Source organism: Balaenoptera borealis (assembly GCF_965194805.1).
Source record: "Balaenoptera borealis genome assembly, chromosome: 6".
Taxonomy (NCBI): domain Eukaryota; kingdom Metazoa; phylum Chordata; class Mammalia; order Artiodactyla; family Balaenopteridae; genus Balaenoptera; species Balaenoptera borealis.
Genome location: NC_138863.1, coordinates 1,078,038 through 1,097,854, shown reverse-complemented (window position 1 = coordinate 1,097,854; position 19,817 = coordinate 1,078,038). Strand labels below are relative to the sequence as shown.

The 19,817-nt window shown below is 53.9% G+C and overlaps 2 protein-coding genes across 9 annotated transcripts in view; one reads left to right on the top strand and one right to left on the bottom strand.

Annotated features, from left to right (window-relative positions):
- GPC1 (glypican 1) overlaps positions 1-3,839 on the top strand; it is a 29,859-nt gene extending 26,020 nt beyond the window's left edge. Inside the window, exons 5-9 of the mRNA XM_082396916.1 lie at positions 489-619; positions 705-824; positions 923-1,056; positions 1,416-1,591; positions 1,988-3,839. Coding sequence (XP_082253042.1) covers positions 489-619; positions 705-824; positions 923-1,056; positions 1,416-1,591; positions 1,988-2,223 — 797 coding nt within the window. The 3' untranslated portion in view covers positions 2,224-3,839. The remainder of the gene's footprint in view (positions 1-488; positions 620-704; positions 825-922; positions 1,057-1,415; positions 1,592-1,987) is intronic.
- Positions 1-19,817, bottom strand: part of ANKMY1 (ankyrin repeat and MYND domain containing 1) — a 53,111-nt gene that overhangs the window by 12,086 nt on the left and 21,208 nt on the right. For 3 of the 8 annotated variants that reach the window (XR_014246011.1, XR_014246013.1, XR_014246015.1), the window contains exon 3: positions 4,828-4,941. Coding sequence is in view for 2 of the 8 variants with exons in the window: in XM_082396921.1 (XP_082253047.1) it covers positions 4,864-4,941 (78 nt within the window). In the remaining 6 variants the exon portion in view is untranslated. Of the gene's footprint in view, positions 1-4,418; positions 4,942-19,817 lie in introns of those variants that run through there. The other 5 variants (XR_014246012.1, XR_014246014.1, XM_082396921.1 and 2 more) reach the window with 4 other exon arrangements.

The window sequence follows — 19,817 nt, the reverse complement described above, 5'->3', positions numbered from 1 at the left end:
GTGACGTGGGCCACCAAGCACCTGTGCCAACACAGGTGCACCACAGTGTGTACACCTGCTGCTGTGAGGTGAGCCTGCGTGCATCCATGTCGACACACGTGGGCTGACGTGAGGGCTCAGCGTGCCTGTATACCGAGATACGTAAGTTCTAACGCGTGCTGACACGTGGGCCAGCACACATTCACGCGGAGACACGTGCTAACATGGACGTGTGATGGCATGCCTCGAGCCAACGTGAAAACGTGAGGTAACATAGGCATGTGGTGGGCCAGGTGTACGTGTGCCGACAGGCGTAAGCTTACACACATGTGCTCAACCTACACGTGTGCCGACGCACACAGGCGCTAACGTGTACACGGGCTGGCCTGACGTGGGCCGACATGCAGATGTATCGTCTCGTACAAGCTGCCGTGTGCGTGGTAGCACGTGGCGAGCCAGTGCGCGTACGTACAAAGTGCCCCCTGTGTGTGTGCTCACGCCTGTGCCAGACTCCATGGTGCTCATCACAGACAAGTTCTGGGGCCCGACGGGCGCAGAGAGCGTCATCGGCGGCGTGCACTTGTGGCTGGCAGAGGCCATCGGCGCCCTACAGGACAGCAGCGACACCCTAACGGCCAAGGTGCGGGCCGGGGCGTGCGGTGGGCGAGGGGGGGCGCCCCGGATACCGCCTCGTACCCTTCCAGGACCCCTGCGTTCTCCCCCAGGTCATCCAGGGCTGCGGGAACCCCAAGGTGAACCCCCAGGGCCCTGAGCCTGAGGAGAAGCGGCGCCGGGGCAAGCTGGCGCTGCCGGAGAAGCCGCCCACAGGCACGCTGCAGAAGCTGGTGAGTGGCCCCTCAGCCGGGCAGGCCCCGGGTGGGCGCAGTTGGGGGTCCAGGGCAGGCTGGGCCGGGGTGCCGGTGGCCTGACTGCTGCCCTGCAGGTCTCCGAGGCCAAGGCCCAGCTCCGAGGTGCCCAGGACTTCTGGATCAGCCTCCCGGGGACGCTGTGCAGTGAGAAGTTGGCCATGAGCGCGGCCAGCGATGACCGCTGCTGGAACGGGGTGGCCAAGGGTCGGTAGGTGCCCCCCGGCTGACACAGTCCGTCCCTCCTCCACGGCCCCTCGCCGGTCTGGGGCACCAGGTGTTGTGTGCACAGGGCCATACCTGACGTGGGACACGCAGCGGGACGCAGAGCTGGGATGAGGGCTGAGCCCTCGCCCTGTGCCAGCTCCCCACAGCAGGCGCCGTGCCCAGCGCATCCTCACCCCGCCATAGTGGGGCCTGCACGGGCTCCCGTCGGCCCCTGAAGCCTCTGGGGGGGTCTCAGGCTTGCCACCGCCCTGACGGGGGGAGGGGAGTGGGCAGGCATGCTGGGGCAGTGCCCTCGTGCGGGGAGCGGGGCAGTGACCCAGGGCCTGCCTTCCCGGCCTCCAGGTACCTCCCCGAAGTGATGGGCGATGGCCTGGCCAACCAGATCAACAACCCCGAGGTGGAGGTGGACATCACCAAGCCCGACATGACCATCCGCCAGCAGATCATGCAGCTGAAGATCACGACCAACCGTCTGCGCAGCGCCTACAACGGCAACGACGTGGACTTCCAGGACGCCAGTGAGAGCGGGGCCCGGGAGGGCCTGGGGGCTGAGAGCCTAGGGTTGGCGCCGGGACGCCAGGGAGCACCCCCAGCTGGGGAAGGGTGCCGGGGACGGGGCCCTCCCAGCCCCACGGCCTCCACAGTGGCTCTGAGGACGCAGCCGCTGCCCGGGTGTGGTCACAAAGTTCCCCTGCCCCTTGCCCCCAGGCACAGTTGTGACCCGGCCCGGATGTCCTCCCAGCCTCGGCAGGCCCAGGGGGTCGGGGTGCTGCGGTCAGGATGGAGCTGGCGTCACCAGCCCGGGAGGCCCAGGCGGGGGGACACGGCTCCGGGGTCCCCAGGGCTGGGCGGGCCCGCGGCTCTCGGGGTCCCCAGGGCGGGGCAGGCCCGCTGGAGCCTCCTCTCCTTGCCAGGTGATGACAGCAGCGGCTCAGGCAGCGGCGAGGGCTGCCCAGACAACGAGTGTGGCCGGAGGATCAGCAAGAAGGGCTCCAGCTCCCGGACGCCCCTGAGCCACGCCCTCCCCGGCCTTTCCGAGCAGGGGGGCCAGAAGACGTCAGCCACGGGCTGCCCCCGGCCCTGCACGTGCCTCTTGCTCCTCTCCGTCCTCACCCTGGTTCTCTCAGCAGCCAGGCCCCGGTGGCGGTAACTGCCCGACCCCAGGGACCGAGGCCAAGGACTGACTTTGCCAAAACTCGAAGCAGACGGTATTGAACTCCCTCGGCCGAGAGCCCCCGGGGCGGGACAGGAAGGGCCGGCGAGGGGCCGCGGCCGTGACCGTGCTGGGGGCCGGGTGAGTGGCTTTGCCAGCCACCCTGGCTTTTAGTTTTGTATGAGGCCCTCAGGTCAGCAGGAAACAGTGTCCCCAAAAGCCATGCATTTCAGGGACCTCGGGGATGCCAGTGCCGTCTCTCCCCCCAGCTCCTGCGCCATCACGGCAGCACCAGGGCCTGTGAGGAGGCGGCCCGAGCAGTGTCCCCCGGAGCGCGAGCCGTGCCTTCCTCTCCCGCCTGCCCCGCCGAGCACCGGGGGCTCCAGGTGTCTGAAAGCCAGGCCCACCCTCAGCGCCCAAGAATCCCTGAGAGGGCGTCGGGGTTCCCGCCGTCCAGGGTCTAACGGGGCCTTTGAGATCATGCATGAACCTTGACCCGCCCCCCCAGAGCCACCTCTGGGCTCTGCTCTCAGCGGCGTCTCTGCGGGGCTGGGCCGCTGCTCCTGGCCATCCACGTGGACCCGCGGCCCACACGGGGACTTCTGGCTGTGCAGACGCGCCACCTGCTGTTGTCCTGCCCCCTGTCTCCGCCCAGACCCAGGGCCAATCCCAGCTCAGGGCGACACAGGCCAGGGCTGCAGGTGACCCCTGGCTGTCACCTGGCCACAGGGATGCTGGGTGGCTGGTGAAACTTCAGCTCAGGGCCAGCGAGACCCGGCTCTGCGGGCCAGAGGGACATCCCTTCCCTGACCCCACCAGCTGCAGGGCCCGGGGAGCTTTGACAGTTAAGGGCTTTTCCAGCCGTGCATCCTCTGCAAGCGCTTCCCGTTCTCTCACCTAGAGCTGCTTTCTCAGCTCCTCCCGAGATGCTTTTGAAGGTCCCGGGTGACCTTCTGCGGCCCTGGGATCTGGGCGCACCCCCGCTCACTCAGGCTACCCAGGCCCCTCCGTAGACCTGTGGGCCCACCCTCCTGGGCCCTGCCCTCTGCAGGGCCTGGGGAGGGGCTGGCGAGAGAGGGAGCCGGGCAAGGGAGGGGGTCCTTGAGGGTCTGGGGGGTGCTGAGCCACCAGGGCCAGGGAAGGTGGTCCTAAGCAGCCCCCGGGCCCTGAGAAGGCTGCTTCGCGCTGCTTTGCTTTTCCTCACAGGACTGGGGGGGCCCCTGGCCACTGGTTAGGGCTTCTGGGATGCGTGGGGTCCTGCACTCTGCCAGCAGCCCAGCCTCACAGGCACACCCACCCCATCGTAACCGTGTCATGCCTGGGCAGGGGGCTGGGCTTGGGGCCTCCTTCCCTGCGAGTGAGGGCTAGCTGAACTCTCAGGGGCTCTGGGGCAGTGACCACCCGTGTGCCAGGACGGCCGCCCTTGAGCTACACGTGGACGGCCCCAGAGCGGCCTGCACGCTGGCCCTGCCCTACGTGCATCTCTGGGAGGGGCGGCCCTGCCACGGTCACTGGCCAGGCGGCAGCCAGGCCTGCTGTCTCCTTGTGCTGCACGGTGTCAGCAGGTGACGTGTGTTCTTTGAGTCCTCGTGTGAATAAAAGGCTGGAGGCCGCGTGTGGCTGCAGTGGTCCCGCTGTGCTCAGCCCGGCTGCAAGGGTGTGCCGTGGGCCGTGCACAGCAGGCCGTGGCTGGTTGGGAGGTCAGGAGGGGCTCGGGCACAGATCGCGCCTGGCGGTGTGGCCCACGGCTGCAGAGTGCACGTCCTGCCCCCGACCGGGGTCCCCCTGCCGTCCACCCTCACCGCCCCTGCTCTGTACACACACATCCGGACACATGTCCCAGGAAGGTTCCCGTTACCAGTTTCTGCCAAGTAGCCTCAGAGATGCCCAGAAGGTCAGAGCATGGGGACCAGCATCTCCTGAGGTCGGGCCTGGCGGGACATCCTGATGGTCCAGTCAGCCCCCAGTGCCCCAGAGAGAGCCCTGCCACGCCTGGCTTCTCTCACCAAAGCACGGACCCCTGCCCAGCCACCCTGCCCTTCCCCAGGCAGTCCCGTGGGATCCCTGAGTAAAGCTGCCAGACCCACCTCTGCCCCCGGGGGGCCCTGCGGCCCCACCTGGACACCGGCCTCTGCAGCACCGCACCGAGTGCAGGGCCCGGCACCTCAGCCAGAGGCAACATAGAGGCGGGAGCCACTGAGGGTCACTTCATTTGGGTGTCGCAGCCCACGGTGGCCTGCCAGTCAAACGTTCTGCAAAGCCTCTCTGTCACCTGGGGCCCTGGAGCACTGAAGGACCAGCAGCCAGGACCCTGGGCCCCGTGAGTGTAAGGAGCAGGGCCCCCAGCACAGGGTCGGGGGGAGACCAGGCAGCCCACCCTGGGAGGAGAATGCCGCCCCACGGAGGGAGGCCTGCAGGGGTCGCAGCTCCTGCTGGGCCTGGGGCGAAGCTCAGGCCTCCCTGGACACCTGCCCGGCAGCAACTGCGTGCTCACCCGCCCACCCCTCCTCGAGTCCTGGGGTGGTCCCCGTTCCTGCTGGCCCAGCTCCTCCTGGAGCCCTGTACAGGCAGGTGGGTGCCCAGACGCTCACTCGTGACCGTAGGTGGAATATAAGCACCTCGACTTGCGTGGCAGCTTCAGGGTCGCAGACTTCTGTGGCTCGTTGCCACGTTGCTGCAAGGGTTCCCTTGTGAACAGAGCTGGATGTATTCTCCCTGTCGGGGGAAAGGAGTCCACGGGTGAGGTGACAGCCGACGGGTCAGGAGCAGGAAGGGAGGGGGCCCACCTTGGGGGTCTCTCTGCCTTGTCCCTGCAGCACTGGGCCCTCCCTGCCCCGGGCCAGGCCCCGGACCACCCTGGAGCTCCCAAGCCCTGCCCACCCCAGGCCAGGTGCCGGTCAGTGAGAGGCTCCCCCTCCTTGGCTCCTGGTCCCCGTTCATTCCTCATGGGAATCCAGGAAGCCACAGACACCCTGACCGACCCACACTGATGGGCAGAGATCACCCAGCTCCACAGGGAGCTACCTGTGGGTGGCCTGTGCAAGGCCAGCGTGGGTGTCTGCAGTGCACACACATGCACAAGCATGCACACACTCATTCAGACACACCAGTGTTTGCATACGCGTGCAGGAATGCGTTCTCTGCTCCCCTCCAGGTGACACTCCGTCTCCTTTACCTGGAGACAAGCCCTCCGTCTAGAAATGATGTTTATAATCAAAGTGCTAGTCACTTCCAGGATGGAGAAGTGACTCCCCAACCATAAGACCCTAGTGAATAATGGAAGGATTAGAATGAGGGTGTCTGTGTCCCTACTAGAAAGTGAAGACACGTGACAGGGCCATCAAAGATGGGGCACATGGGTGGGATCCCGGGAGACCCCAGCAGACCCTCCCTCTGCACAGCAGGGACTCCTTCTAGACAGGACCCCACCCTCGAAAGTGAAACCTCAGTGACCCTAAACACTTCCCTCCTCCCTTCGTGTGGCCTGAAAATAAGGACAGGAACCTGCAGAGTTTCTAGCATAAACCCATTTCTATACCCAGCCTGGGAAAGCAGAGAAACACACCAGCAAGGAACTTGCCCAAGATCTCAAAATATGCAGCAGCGTTGACCTGGGGGAATCAGACCGACTGTCCCGACATGAGAATATCAAGAAACAGGAGAAAATATTAAGAAATGTCTACTTTGAAGAGGTCACGGCAACATGGTAGCCTCAGCTGAAATGACCCACTTCCCGGCAGACATGTTGAAATGTTGGGCAAAATCAAAGTATTTATAAAATCAACAGCTACCTGAGGTCACAGGAGAGCTAAGTCCGATGCACTTAAAAAAAAAAAAAAAGGCCCTGTGTGGTTGCAGTGAGTGTGTGAGTGGTTATCAGATGCAGAAACATTCCCTTCTGGGCATCACAGGTGAGCAGACAGGCATGGGACAGGCAGCTGGAGCTGGCAGCCCTGTATGGCCTGGACTGTGGGAGGAACAAAAAGCTCTCCCTGCTGGCCAGCGGGGGCCGAGAAAGCTTCGCTGCCAGGGCTCTGAGCAGAGGCATCTCCCAGCAGCATCAGAGTCCCACTGGTCCTCAGCTGACGACAGACAGGAGCAGATAAAAAAGCACCCACAGAGCTCGCCCAGTGTAAGGCAGAATGTGATTTCCCCCAGGGAGAGAGGGAAGAGCAAATCCCCAGCAAATTAGCAAAAAAAAAAAAATAGCAAATTTAAAAACTACAACATGCCAAAAACTACCCACCAACCAGAGAGAGCACCCTGAGAACGCTGGATGATGGGGAAACTGGAATAGTGCATAAGGTGGTGTGTGTGGCAGCTGCCAGTGCACCCCAGAAGGTGTGGCCATGCTCAGTTCAGACCCAGCTCTCCCACCGAAGCCACTGGGCACACACAGACTGCACAGGGACACTCCCACACAAGGACAGGTCTTCGAGACCAGCATAGGTGACTGTTTTGCATAATTTCATAGAGACAAACAGAGAAAGTCAAACAAAATGAGACAGAGGAACATGTTCCAAATGAAAGAACAAGATAAAGCCCCAGGAGAAAAAAACTAATGAAACAGAGATAAGTGATTTACCTGATAAAAAGTTCAAAGCAATGGTCCAGAAAAACGCTCACCAAACTTGGGAAGAGAATATAGGAACACAGTAAGAATGTCAACAAAGAATTAGAAAATACAAAAAAGAACCAATCAGAGCTGAGGAAGACACTGAAATGAAAAATACACTAGAGGGAATCAACAGCAGAATAGGTGATACAGAAGAACATGTAAGCAACCTGGAAGACAGAATAGTGAAAATCACCCTATCAGAACAGCAAAAAGAAAAAATATTTTTAAAAAATGAGGACAGCTTAAGGAACCTCTGAGACAACATCACACATACTAATGTTCACAGTATAGGGGTCCCAGAAGGAGAGGGAGAGAAAAAGAGGCAGAAAATGTATTTGATAAAATAATGGCTGAAAACTTCCCTAACCTGAAGAAGGAAACAGATATCCAGGTCCAGGAATCACAGAGGGTCCCAAACAAGATGAACCCAAAGAGACACATACCAAGACATATCATAATTAAAATGGCAAAAGGTAAAGATAGAGAATTTTAAAGGCAGCAAGAGAAAAAGAGAGAGTCACAAACAATGGAACCCCTACAAATCTATCAGCTGATTTTTCAGCAGAAACTTTGTAAGCCAGAAGTGAGTGGCACAACATATTCAAAGTGTTGAAAGGGAAAAACCTACAACAAAAGATACTCTACCAGCAAGATTATCATTCAGAACTGAAGGAGAGATAGAGTTTCCCAGATAAGCAGAAACTAAAAGAGTTTGTCACCACTAAACCAGCCTTATAAGAAATGTTAAAGCATCCTCTTTAAGCAAAAGAGAAAAGACCATAACAAGAAATGAGAAAATATATGAAAAAAATCTCACTGGGACTTCCCTCGTGGGCCAGTGGTAAAGAATCCGCCTTGGGGGCTTCCCTGGTGGCGCAGTGGTTGAGAATCTGCCTGCCAATGCAGGGGACACGGGTTCGAGCCCTGGTCTGGGAAGATCCCACATGCCACGGAGCAACTGGGCCCATGAGCCACAATTACTGAGCCTGCGCGTCTGGAGCCTGTGCTCCGCAACAAGAGAGGCCGCGATGGTGAGAGGCCCGCGCACCGCGATGAAGAGTGGTCCCCACTTGCCGCAACTAGAGAAAGCCCTCACACAGAAACGAAGACTCAACACAGTCATAAATAAATAAATAAAAGAACGTGAATTTCTTTAAAAAAAAAAAAAAAGCAAACTGGGCTATTCATTTCAGTAACAGTCAAGTGGTCTTAGTTTGCATTCAATTTCCAATCAGTTTAAAAAAAAAAAAAAAAAGAATCCGCCTTGCAGTGCAGGGGACGTGGGTTTGATCCCTGGTCAGGGAACTAAGATCCCACATGCTGTGGGGCAACTAAGCCCACGCACCACAACTACTGAGCTCGCACACCTCAACTAGAGCCCACTTGCCACAATATACAGAGCCCATGAACTCTGGAACCCGTGTGCCACAACTACAGAGCCCATGCACCCTGGAGCCTGTGCACCACAACTAGAGAAGAGAAAACCCACACACCACAACTAGAGAGAAGCCCGTGCACCACAACGAAGAGCCCGCGCGCCACAACAAAAGATCCTGCATGCCTCAACGAAGATCCCACATGCCACAACTAAGACCCAATGCAGCCAAAAATAAATAAAATAAATAAATAAAATAATAATAATAATAAACCAAAAAAAATCTCACTGGTAAAGGCAAATATATAGTAAAAGCAGTGGATCAGCCACTTAAAATTTAAGCTAGTACAAAGGTTAAAAGACAAAAGTCACAAAATTAACTACAATAAGGAGTTAAGAGATACATATAAAGATGTAAAATATGACATCAAAAACAAAATGTGGAGTGGGGGAGTAAAAAAATGTAGAGTTTTTAGAATGTGTTTGAACTTACATGACTATCAGTTTAAAACAAATTAGATAGATGGCAGATAGATATAGAGATATGTACATAGATATAGAAATAGATATATAGAGACAGAGATATACATGAACCTCACAGTAACCACAAACCAAAAGCCTACAATAGAGACACACAAAAAAAGAGAAAGGAAACCAAACATAACATTAAAGAAAATCATCAAACCACAAGGGAAGAGAGACCAAAAGAAGAAAAGAGCAGAGAAGAACTACAAAAGCAACCAGAAAACAAGTAACAAGATGGCAATAAGTACATACCCATCAATAATCACTTTAAATGTAAATGGAGTAAATGCTCCATTAAACAGACATTGCATAGCTGAATGGATTTTTTTAAAAAAACCTATCCATATGCTGCCTATAAGAGACTCACCTCAGAACTAAAGACACACACAGACTGAAAATGAAAGAATGGAAAAAGATATTCCACACAAATAGAAACAAAAAGAAAGCTGGGGTAGTAATACTCGTATCAGACAAAACAGAATTTAAAACAAAGTCTATAACAAAAGACAAAGAAAGGCATTATATAATGATAAAGTGATTAATCCAAGAAGAGGATATAACGTTCACAAACATGTATGCAACTAACATAGAAGCACCTAAATATATAAAGCAAATATTAAGACATAAAGGGGGAAATTGACAGTAATACAATTATAGTAGAGGACCTTAATACCCCACTTATGTCAATGGACAGATCATACAGACAGAAAATCAATAAGGAAACAGTGGCCTTAAATGACACATTAGACCAAAAAGACTTAATAAATATCTATAGAACATTCCATCCAAAAACAGCAGAAAACACATTCTTTTCAAGTGCACATGGACCATTCTCCAGGATAGATGACATACTAGGCCACAAAACAAGTCTTAACAAATTTATGAAGATTGAAATCATATCAAGCATCTTTTCTGACCACAATGGTATGAAACTAGTAATCAATTATAGGAAGAAAACTGGGGGGAAAAAACATGTAGAGACTAAACAACATGCTACTAAAAAAAATGAGCCCATGAAGAAACCAAAGATAAAATAAAAAACACCTTGAAATGAATGAAAATAGAAACACAACTTTCCAAAATCTATGGAATGCAGCAAAAGCAGTTCTAAGAGGGAAGTTTATAGCAATACTGGCCTACCTCAAGAAACAAACAAACAAAAGTCTCAAATAAACTACCTAACTTTCCACCCAAAAGATTAGAAAAAGAAGACCAAAGCCCAAAGTTAGTAGAAGGAAGGAAATAATAAAGATCAGAGTGGGAATAAATGAAATAGAAACAAAAAGAAAAAGAAAAAGAAAAGAAAGAAAGAAAAAGATCAATAAAATAGCTGGTTTTTAGAAAAGATAAACAAAATTGATAAACTTTTAGCCAGACTTATCAAGAAAAAAAAAAAAGAGTAGGCCCAAATTTTTAAAAATTAGAAATGAAAGAGAAGTTACAACTGATATCACAGAAATACAAACCATCATAAGGAAACAGTATGAACAGTTATACAGCAACAAATTGGACAGCCTAGAAGAAATTGATAAATTCCTAGAAACATATAATCTCCAAAACTGAATCATGAAGAAATAGAAAATCTGAGTAGACGAACTACTAGTAATGAAACTGAATCGATAATCAAAAAACTCCCAACAAACAAAATTCCAGGACTAGATGGCTTCACAGGTGAATTCTATCAAACATTTAAAGAAGAGTTAACACCTATCCTTCTCAAACTCTTCCAAAAAATTGGAGTGGAGGGAACCCTTCCAAACTCATTCTGTGAGGTCAGCATTACCCTGATACCAAAACCAAAGACACTATAAAAAGAGAAAATTACCAACCAATATCCCTGATGAACAAAGATGCAAAAATTCTCAACAAAATATTATCAAACTGAATTCAACAATACATTAAAAGGATCATATACCATTATCAAGTGGAATTTATTCCAGGGATGCAAGGATGGTTCAATATCTGCAAATCAATCAACATGAAACATCACATTAACAAAACAAAGGATAAAAATCGCATGATCATCTCAATAAACATCTAGCAGAACAAAATTCAGCATTCTTTCATGATAAAAACTCTCAACAAAATTGGTAGAGAGGGAATGTACCTCAACATATTAAAGGCCATTTATGACAAACCAACAGCTAACACTGTACTCAATGGTAAAAAGCTTTTCCTCTAAGATGTTAGGAACAAGACAAGGATGCCCACTCTCACCATTTCTATTTAACAATAGAATTGGAAGACATAGCATTCAGACAAGAAAAAGAAAGAAAAGGCATCCAAACTGGAAGGGTAGAAGTAAAACTGTCACTATTTACTGATGACATGATACTATATAGAGAAAACCGTGAAGACTCCACCAACAAACTATTAGAAATAATAAATAAAAATTCAGTAAATTTGCAGGATACAAAATTAACATACAGAAATCTGTTGCTTTTCTGTACACTAATAATGAACTATCAGAAAGCAAAAACAAGAAAACAATCCCATTTACAATCAAATCAGAAAGAATAAAATACCTAGGAATAAATGTAACCAAGGAAGTGAAAGACTTGTACTCTGAAAACTATGACACTGAAGAAGGAAAATAAAGACTATACAAATAAATGGAAAACTACCCATGCCCACAGATTGGTAGAATTAATGTTAAAAAGTCCATACTACCCAAATCATTCTACAGATATAATGCAATCCCTATCAAAATACCAATGGAATTTTTCACAGAAATAAAACAATTACAGAATTTGTATTGAACCACAAAAGACCCCAAATAGCCAAGGCAATCTTGAGAAAGAAGAGCAAAGCTAGAGGCATCACACTTCCTGATTTCAAACTATATTACAAAGCTATAATAACCAAAACAGAATGGCACTGGCACAAAAACAGACACTTAGATAGTGAAACAGAATAAAGAGCCCAGAAACAAACCCACTCACACATTGTCAATTAATCTCCAACAAGGAAGCAAAAGTATATGATGGGGAAAAGACAGCCTCTTCAATAAATGGTGTTGGGAAAACTGGACAGCTACATGCAAAATAATCAAACTAGACCACTACCTCATACCATACACAAAAATCAATTCAAAATGGATTAAAGACTTGAATGTAAGACCTGAAACCATAGAACTCCTAGAAGAAAACATAGGCAGTACTCTCTTTGACATCATCATTCTTAGCAATATTTTTATGGGTCTGTCTCCTCAGGCAAAGGCAAGAAAAATAATCAAATGGGACTACGTCAAACTAAAAAGCTTTTGCACAGTGAAGGAAACCATCAACAAAGTGAAAAGGCCACCTACTGAATGGGAGAAGATATTTGCAAATGATATGTCTGATAAGGGGTTACTATCCAAAATATATAAAGAACTCACACAACACAATATCAAAAAAAATCTGATTAAAAAATAAGCAGAGGGCCTCAATAGGTATTTTTCCAAAGAAGACAGACAGATGATCAACAGACACATGAAAAGGTGTGCAACATCACTAACAATCAGGGAAATGCAAATCAAAACCACCGTGAGATATCACCTCACACCTGTCAGAATGGCTATCATCAAAAAGACAACATAACATGTGTTGGCAAGGATGTGGAGAGAAGGGACCCCTCAGGCACTGTTGGTGGGAATGGAAATTGGTGCAGCCACTATGGAAAACAGCATGGAGTTTCCTCAAAAAATTAAAAATAGAGCTTTCATACAATCCAGCAATTCCGCTCCTAGGTATTTATAATCCAAAGAAAAGGAAAACACTAATTTGAAAAGATATATGCACCCCAATATTCATAGCAACAATATTTACAATAGCCAAGATATGGAAGCAACCTAAGTACCCACTGACAGGTGAATGGGTAAAGAAGATGTGGTGTATTTATACGATGGAACATTACTCAGCCATAAAACAGAATGAAATCTTGCCATTTGCTGCAACATGGAGGCACCTAGAGGGTATTATGCTAAGTGAAATAAGTCAGGCAGGGAAAGACAAGTACTGTATGTTTTCACTTATATGTCAAAGCTAGAACAAAACAAAACAAATATAACGAAACAGAGGCAGACTCACAGATACAGAGAACAAGTAAGTTGTTACCAGAGGAGGCGGGGGAAGGGTAAAATAAGGGAGGGAGATTAAAAGAGGTACAAACTACTAGTTATAAAATAAGTCACAGGGATGTAATGTACAGCACAGAGAATACAGTCAATATTTTATAATAACTTTGTGCAGCATGTAATCCATAAAAGTATCGAATCACTACGGTGCACACCTAAAACTACTGATAACGTAAGACTGTGTAAATCAAGTATACTTCAATAAATAACAGTAAATAAAATTAGGTGTTGTGTAGTATCAGAGAGGGGCAAAGGGAGAGATGGAAACCATAAGGTTAGAACAAGTCTATTTTTAAAAAGAAAACAGGAGAAAAAGATTGGGAAATGCACCAAGTGGAGCTGAGGCAGGGATGCCCCCGCAGAAGGCGGGGACCCCCGCAGGAGGCAGGTGGGCAGGAGCTCTGAGTCTGTGGGGGGGGGGGGCGGGTAGGGAGAGCAAGTCTTGGACCCAGTGAGGTGGGAGGTAGAACGAAGACCCCCGTAGAAGTGAGAGCCCCCCACTCCTCCTTCACAGGCTGGCAGCCTGAACGCAGCCCCCAGGCTGCAGGGGCCCACGCCAGCCGATTCCTTCTGGATGACATTCTGGAAAAGGCGAGTGTGTAAGGGTGGGAGCCGACACACACTGCCAGGGGCGGGGGAGACAAGACCATAAGACAGGTGGTGCCGGGACGCGGGCTACCGCGTGGAGAAGATAAAACGGGCCCGTGCTTCCCATTATCAACAAAAATATATTTGGGACGGAATAAGGAGGGAAATGGTGGAAAGCGATGTTTCAAAACAGAGAAGATGGCGGTGTATGACCTGAGGACGCGGCAAACTTTCCCAAAGCAAAGCCGAGGGATGCGAGGGGCGACCACGGTTGCACTGACGTCCAAGCCTGCACAACAAAGACCATGGACACGGGGAAGTGCAGGTCACAGAGTAGAGAAGAAGCTCCTACTATCAATTTAAAAAAAAGGCAATTTAACAACAACAAAAAATGGGCAAAGATCACACACATGTAATTCACAGACAAGGAATTCCAAAGGGCCAAAAATAAATGTATGGAAAATGCTCAACTTCGCTTGTCATCAAGGAAATGCAAAGAGACCTTCCAAAGTGTCGTGCAGTGTGGTCTCACAGTGGAAGCAATTCCACCCGTCATGTAGGGAGATGCCAACGAAAGCAGGACCCCAGAACAGGAGACGGGGTGGCTTCCCTGCATCTCGGCCAGTTCTTAACAAGCCAGGCCTCACACGAGCGTAACTCAGCATGGACGCCTGTGTGGACACCTGTCCCACCTGGGGGGAGGGGGGGAGGGGGCTCCTTTTATTATTTTGTTGACTTTTTTAAATTTCCAGCGTTGCACTAGGTCGGGTCCAGGGCCTTGAAGCTCTTATAAGGGGGTGGAGGGTGGTCTCTTCTAAAACAAGAACACAAACCACAAAGGAAACTAAGCTGGGAGCCTCCCCAGGCTCAAGGTCACTCTCTGGACCCCCGAGGAGGAGCGGCAGCGGGCGGGAAGGCGGAGGGGCAGGTGCCCAGCTCCCCAGGCTCCAAGGGCGAGCTGGCGGGGGCTCTGTGGCCCGGAAGGAACCTGAGGTTCCAGGCACTGTGGTTTCTGCATCCTTCCTGAGACCCGCCCTGCTCCCCACCCCATCTCTGCAGAGCATAGAACGCTGGCTCTGGGCAGAACGCCAGCACCCCAAATTCAAGGCCCTTTATCTCAACCACCAACATTCCCGGCCAAATGCCACTGCCCTTTCCCCATCCCAAGGCCTCCTCCCAGGCTGTGCCCCTCTCGGGCTCCCCGACTCCCCTTCCCAGCTTCCGGGCTGCTCCCCAGACCTTATCTGGCATCCCTCAGGGCACCACCAACCGGCCTGGTCCCTCCGGCTCAGAGGCTCCGGCCCCCCACCCCCCCACTGTCCCCTCCCCTCATGCCCTGAGGACATGGGCCCCCCTCATAGCATCCTCTTGGCCTGTCCCCCGCCCCCGCTCCTCCCCCGCTCTAAGAGGGGCCCATCCGCCCATCCGCACCCCCGCCCCTTCGCCCCACCGCCTGGACCTCGCCTGCTCCAGGGCGCAGCGCCTCAGACACCACCGGCCACTGTCCTGATCACCGACCCCCGGCCCGCACCCCGCACCCCTTCACACTCTCCGCCGTCCTCCCCCACTGCCCTCCTGACCTGCTGCTCTTCCACTGAGTCTGGACCCCGAAGGCCACGGCCGCCACCCTCGCTCTGAGGTCGCCCACGGTCACCCTGGGCCACCTCCCCCCTGCGCCGTCCTGCCCCCCCCACCTCAAGTGCCCCCGGTGTGGGCCTGGGGCGAGGCAGGTGCCAGGGCTCCTCTTACCAGCCTGAGGGAGGACCCGGCGTCCAGGTGGCTGGCCGAGAGGAGCCTGGAGGCGGGGAAGCTGAGAGCGAGGGTCACAGGGAAGCCAGGGGGCATCCGGGCGCACTCTTGAGCCACAGGAAGGGTGGGAGTGGCTGGGGGGAGGGAGAAGGCAGGGGTGGGAGCGCCTCGGAGCAAACTGACCCCCCAACGGCTGCCCGGCCCTCCACCTACTTGGCAGTGACCGCCTCTGCACACGCGGGCACACACGGACACACACCCGCTCCGCAGCTGCCCGGGGCAGGAGAAATCCCACCGCGCGGCCCCCCCTCCTGAGGCCGTGGGCAGTCCGCTCTCCCCTCCCCTCTCCCCTCAACTTCTCGGGACGCACAGGACTTGGCCCTGAGGCCGCGCCCCCCCCCCCGTCCAGCCACGCGGCTCCAACGACCGCCCCCGGCTGACGGGTCCACCGCGGCAGCCCCGCCACGTGCTCCCGGCGCCAGCGCGCGCTCCTCTGCAGCCCCGCCTCCCGCAGGTGCCCGGCACACGCTGAGCGTTTCTGCATCGAGCTCTGACCCTGCACCCCCTCTCGCCAAAACCTGACCCCTGTCACTTAGACCCGTCGATCACTGCCTTGTGCAGTGATCCCGTGGCCCTCCCCTCCTGCCCTCGTGGCCCTGACGCCCAGCACAGCCCCTGAGGGACCCAGCGCCAGGCCCTCGGGGCTTCTCCCTCTGGGGCACCGAGGTCCCGGCGAGTCACCAGGCCTCGCACGCCGTGCTCCCTGGCCTCAGCCCACCCCCCGCTGGTGGTCTCACCCCGAGCGCTGCTGCCCCAGCGACCTTGGACGTTCCCCTCCCACCAGCCTCCAGCAGGCGACCGGCAGTCCCAGCGACGCCACGACCCCCCGACGGGGTGGGGTGCACGAGGGAGGGGCGGGCAGGCTCCTCCAGGTCCAGGCCACCGACAGGGGCACAGGTGGGGCCCAGCGTGCGGCCTGAACACAGCCTCCCTAGCTTCCTGGGGCCCGTCTTCCTGCAGCGGGGCCTAAGTGACCAGAACTCCAAGTTCTCAGAGAGCCAAGGGGCCAGCGGCCAGCCCAGCCCACTGCAGCCGGGAGAAGAGAGGTGGGATTTCGGGGCACATCCTCACGCTCAGAGAACAGAAGCAGGCAGAGGGTCTCAGCAACATCACAGAACTTTCTGGAAAGGGAGCTTTGCTTTGCAGGAACCCCTAGCACGGGGCCCCCTTTGCTCCACACACACTGGCAGTGCCGGGCGCCACCCTGCTCTGAGTCTGTCAAGGGGAAAGCTGACCCCAGGGACAGCCAAGAGCCCAAGCTATCCCTGCGTCTGAAATCCCGACCGGCGGCTGCCCGAGGCACTCGGGACCTGAGGGGGTGGCCACTGGCCTGGCTGTATCCCTGCTCTGGTCGGAGTCTCCGTGGACGGCAACGTGGGAGGGGGACGGGCGGCACGAAGGAGGGGTCCATGAGGCACAGCCTCCCAGACACCGCAGGGACCACCAAGGGCAAGGTGAGAGGTGATGGGTTCCCGTATATTCTGGAGACGCAGCTGAATTTCCGGGTGAGGGAGGGACGGAGAGGCCAGCGCTGGGCCGGTGGCCTGAGGGTGGCGGTGATGGGGAGATGCTTCACCACACAAGTGAAAATACACAGAGGCACAGCATCCATTGAATAGATCAGTGGAACAGAGACACAGAGACGTAAGATTTAAGCTGGGACGACGAACTGTAGCGCAACAACTGTAGAACGGAATGCCGCGTATCCTTTAAGAATCAGTGGCTGAAAGCCTTCCCTTAAAGTCACAGGTGGCCTGCCGCTGCCACGCCATCCAGCACCACTGCAGCACCGGCCAGTGTGCCGGGGAAGGGATAGACAGCCACAGACGCCGGGGAGGGACGGACCCAGGCATCGCCATCTCCGGAGCCCGTGGCCGACCACCCAGAGGCTGGGGACAAGCAGTAGCCGAGCTGCCCGATCTCGTCCATGGTGTGGGCACAGATCACGTGTAAGACGAACGCTGGGGCCTGCGGGCTGGGTGCCCCGTGGACGGTACTGAGGCACTGTTGTGGCACCTGCGGTTCAGCCTGGCACACAGTTCCTTGTGGAGGCCGGCAGCCGTGGGCCTCCCCCACACAGCAGCTCTCCCTCCTGGAATGTGGGCCCCCAGGGCAGGGACCCGGTGCCCTTGTCCTCTGCGGTGTCCTGGGTGCCCAGAGCATGCTGGGCAGCGGGGAGGCACTCAGTCACGTGTTGGCCCAGAAAGGAGTGGACATGGCAGCACCCATCTGGGGGCGGGAGGGAGGGAATGAACCACGTTTGGGGGAGGGCGGTCAGCCAGAGGGTGGAGCCAAGCGCCAGGGGGGTGAGCGCCAGGGTGGGTGTGGCGACGCAGCGGGGCCAGAGGCGCGAGGGCTCTGAGCGCACGCGGGTGGAGGGCGGAGCTACGTGGCCTTGGGCCGTACTTTGAAGGCGGAGCTGAGCAGGTTTGCTGAAGATCTGACGTGAGGTGTGAAAGAGGTTGCCGGTGATTCCTTTGTAATGGAAAATATCAAACTCAACAGCAACATACTGTTGCCTAGAAAACAACATACAGGAGGTGCTAACTGTCTCCCAATCAAACTAAACACTGGAAATAATTACAAAGTCCCAGCAAGACATTCTTGAACCTGACAATTTACAATTCATCTGCGTATGGACAACAGCTAGTGCATTTCAGAGGGAACAGAACCCTGGTGGGATTGTCCCGGGGACCGTGGAGCCAGCAGCCTGGAGCACCCAGGAGCACGTGTGCCCGGGCAGCAAACAGAAGTGGACACTCGATCACCACTAATCCCGGGGGGAGAGGTCCAGCTAGGCGGCTCTCGGGTCCTGCACAAAAACGAATTCTAGGCTGATTATAAAATTCCAGGTAAAACCATAGTGCAAGAAAATCGTTTGTAAAATCTGGGCACACCCTTGTATAATCTCATCCAGGGTTGCTCCCTAAGCAGGCCAGCAAACCGGACCCTGAAGGACAGAACAGACGGAGTGAACAAGAGAGTAGAAAATTCCACGTGGCCAAGTTCAACTGGGAGAAGGCCCTTTCCACAGGAGAGGGAGAGGGGATGTGCTTTAGGAAGAGTCCTCACAAGTCGGCGAGAGCAAAGCTCTCCAGTCAAAGCAGGGCAAGAGGAAAGACAAATGTTGAATCGGAAGCGTGGAAGTGTGCTCACACTGGTACAAGCCTTCCCCAGGGGACCGGACAGGGCAACAGTGCCAGAGCCCGTGACTGATGGTGCAGGGTGGGGACACGCGCGGTGACCTCCCAGAACGCAAAACTAAAGGTGTGAAGAGTTAACGCCTGTGAATTTAGACAAAGGGAAAGATAGGCCAACGGTGTGCGTGCAGCACCCTCTCACAGGTGAACGGTGAACCCAAACGCCCTTCACAGGGGCATCAGGCAGACATGCTCGGGTTCCTGCGTGGAAGTGACAGGACCGCGCGGTGCTCTAGAAAGGCAGGTTAAGGTCGCAAAGTTAACCTTTGTTTTAATTAACATAAATGGACGGAGTGCATGAAAAAGCACATGTGTGCATGGGGTGCTTGAGGACATACACGCATGTATGCATGCGTGCACAGATGAAAATCTAAACATGTTCAGGATAGTTATACTTGAGTAGGCTAGGATGCTTTACGCTGATTTCATCTTGCATAACCAGAATGAAACAAACTATTTTCATTTGGGGAAAATGATGTTGCAGGTAAGTATTTAGTAGCATAGAGAGATGTTCGTGGCCTAGTTTAGAACACGACCGTGCTCCCACTTTAGATATGCATGTGCGTCTGTGCTGTGTGCACGTGTGTTGTGTGTGTGGTGTCTGTAGACACATAGATGAAATCGGAAGGACACACACCACAGTGCCAACCGTGGTAATTTCCGGGTGTCAGGATAATCGTCATTCACTATTTCTTACTTTTGTGTATCCATATTCTCTAACTTTTCTACGAGTCCTTGTTAGGACGTTTTCCTTCTGGCAGATGCAGTGGGAGGCGGCCACACCCCCACCCCTCCCCCCTCCCCAGGAAGGCCCTCCACTGCCATGTTACGTGTCCCCCCGGGGGGCCTGCAGCCACAACTAGCTGAGGCTGCTACAAAGGCCCAGCCCCCAGCCTCCATGGAGAGCCCCTCTGAAAAGCCAGCCCAGCTCCAGAGCAACACACAAGGTCATTTCTCACTCTGCCCACAGGCCTTCCTCTCCCCTTACAGGAGCATCAGTCAGGGTGGCCCCCAGCAAACTTCCCACATAGGGAGCCCCGTCTCCAACAAGAGGCTATGGAAGTCAAGCAAAACCCCCATGGCTGCAGGTGCCGCCTTGACCAGCAAAAAGCCTGCCTGGTTGGGGACCTCACCTGCTGGGCTCCAACCCCAACTCCCTGCCAACTGCCGCGCCCCGCCCCGCCCCTCTCCCCAAGGTTCTGCTCTCAGCAGCAAGCCCCCCTTCTGCCACCTCCTCCCTGGAAGCACCACCACCTTCTTGCCCTCACTTCTCACCACCCCCCTCCCCCCACCCCCTCCACGAGAGCAGACGCACCACCCAGGGGCCCACCCTCCTCACGCTGTGCTCCTGGCTCACGG